The sequence below is a fragment of the Austrofundulus limnaeus genome, unplaced genomic scaffold (genome assembly GCF_001266775.1).
Source record: "Austrofundulus limnaeus strain Quisiro unplaced genomic scaffold, Austrofundulus_limnaeus-1.0 Scaffold1778, whole genome shotgun sequence".
Classification (NCBI taxonomy): domain Eukaryota; kingdom Metazoa; phylum Chordata; class Actinopteri; order Cyprinodontiformes; family Rivulidae; genus Austrofundulus; species Austrofundulus limnaeus.
In genome coordinates this window covers 23,648-25,126 of record NW_013954180.1, presented here as the reverse complement: position 1 = coordinate 25,126, position 1,479 = coordinate 23,648, and the positions used below count along the sequence as shown (strand labels likewise).

The 1,479-nt window shown below is 38.0% G+C and overlaps 1 protein-coding gene across 1 annotated transcript in view; it reads left to right on the top strand.

Moving 5' to 3' along the window:
* The window catches only part of LOC106536341 (uncharacterized), a gene marked incomplete at both ends in the record, with an annotated part of 31,852 nt that overhangs the window by 10,303 nt on the left and 20,070 nt on the right, over positions 1-1,479 (top strand). Inside the window, 4 exon segments of the mRNA XM_014033592.1 lie at positions 710-828; positions 901-1,015; positions 1,098-1,175; positions 1,289-1,404. Coding sequence (XP_013889046.1) covers positions 710-828; positions 901-1,015; positions 1,098-1,175; positions 1,289-1,404 — 428 coding nt within the window.

Here is a 1,479-nt window from a genome sequence, read left to right as displayed (position 1 = left end):
ACGGTTGACCAAAAATCACAGAATAAATAAATAAATAAATAAATAAATAAATAAATAAATAAATAAATAAAACAGTACAAAAACAATGTGACCCCGCATCGCCTGCAGGGGTCATAATTATCAATGTTTCCACCAACAGAACCCAGTTAATCTCACGGGGTTGAACCATTCACGAGGGAATATCCAAAATGTCTCCAAACAAACAAAAAATGTTCTCAASAGCCTCACACTTCGAAGAAATTTTAAATGCGTGGAAAGATTCGCTTGGCAAATTACCTTTCAAAATAAGAGTCAAAGAATCTTCACGGACGTCTGTAACCCTTRGCAGTTTACTTTTCGTCATTCTAACGTACCAGAGCTGTATATTTTTGGAAACTTGCAGCCAAAATTGGACAAAAATTTCTCAAAGAAATTATTTAATTGTGTTAATCAGTGTGATTTCAAGTGTGTTTTGTCAAAATTTTGGGTCTCCAGCAGTCACAGCTCAGAGAGATACTACCTCATTATTTGTAAAAGCTGAACAATCTTTTCTACATTCAAAAAAACTGAATTATTAACCAAACTGTTTGCAATTCAAACCAATAAACTGCCTCATTTTACCAATGTTTGAGCAAACAAAGCAGATGTARTTTCAAACAATAATGATTTTATTCCAAAATTTTGTATAAATCTATATGCTGATGACACTTTCTTGTTCTGTTTTGGACAGGATGAGCAGCTGCACAGAAACCTTCACGAGGAGATCAACAACTTGGCTCTGAAACTGGAGAAACACGGGAAGACAGACGGCAAAAACCTCTCCAGCAAAAGGAAACACATTAATAAAATGTAAGCTTTGTTCCTTGTTGTAAACTTATTCCAGCCGTGAAAAAGCTTTTCTGCAAAAAGTTGTTTGTTTAGGTGGCTGAAGGTCCAGTCGCAGCTGAAAAACTACCACAGAAACCTTCAGCTGGCTCTCGAGGTGTCGACATTTCACCAGCAGGCTGATAACGCCTTAGAGGCTATAAACAAGATGGTAAACGGATAAAAATTCCTGTTTTATTTTTATTATTTAACGAGATTTACTCGCTTTATCACTGCGTTGATTCTCTCTTCAGAGGAAAAGCATCACATCATCCAGAGAGCTGGACAACTTCGGTGACAGAGACATTCGAGACATTGCCGGTCAAATCATGGTAAGATTGATGTTTTCAGTAAAAAATAGAAACATAAAAAAAAAGCAGCGTTGCTCGCAAAATGGCACTGCAGAGGCCGTCTCTACCTAACCCTGTAGACCTGTTTGTGATAGATGCTGGACGTGAGCGTGTCCCAGCTGCCTCACCTCCATCCTGCTCTGGCTGCCAGCGTCAAACAGAAACAGGCTGAGGCCAAAGTCTGCTGGGCTCGTCTTCAGAGAGAGTTAAGGTAACAAACATATGTTTGTTTTTTTACTGTTATCTTAAAGAGATCCCCGATTAGTTGTAACATTAGACTTTATTT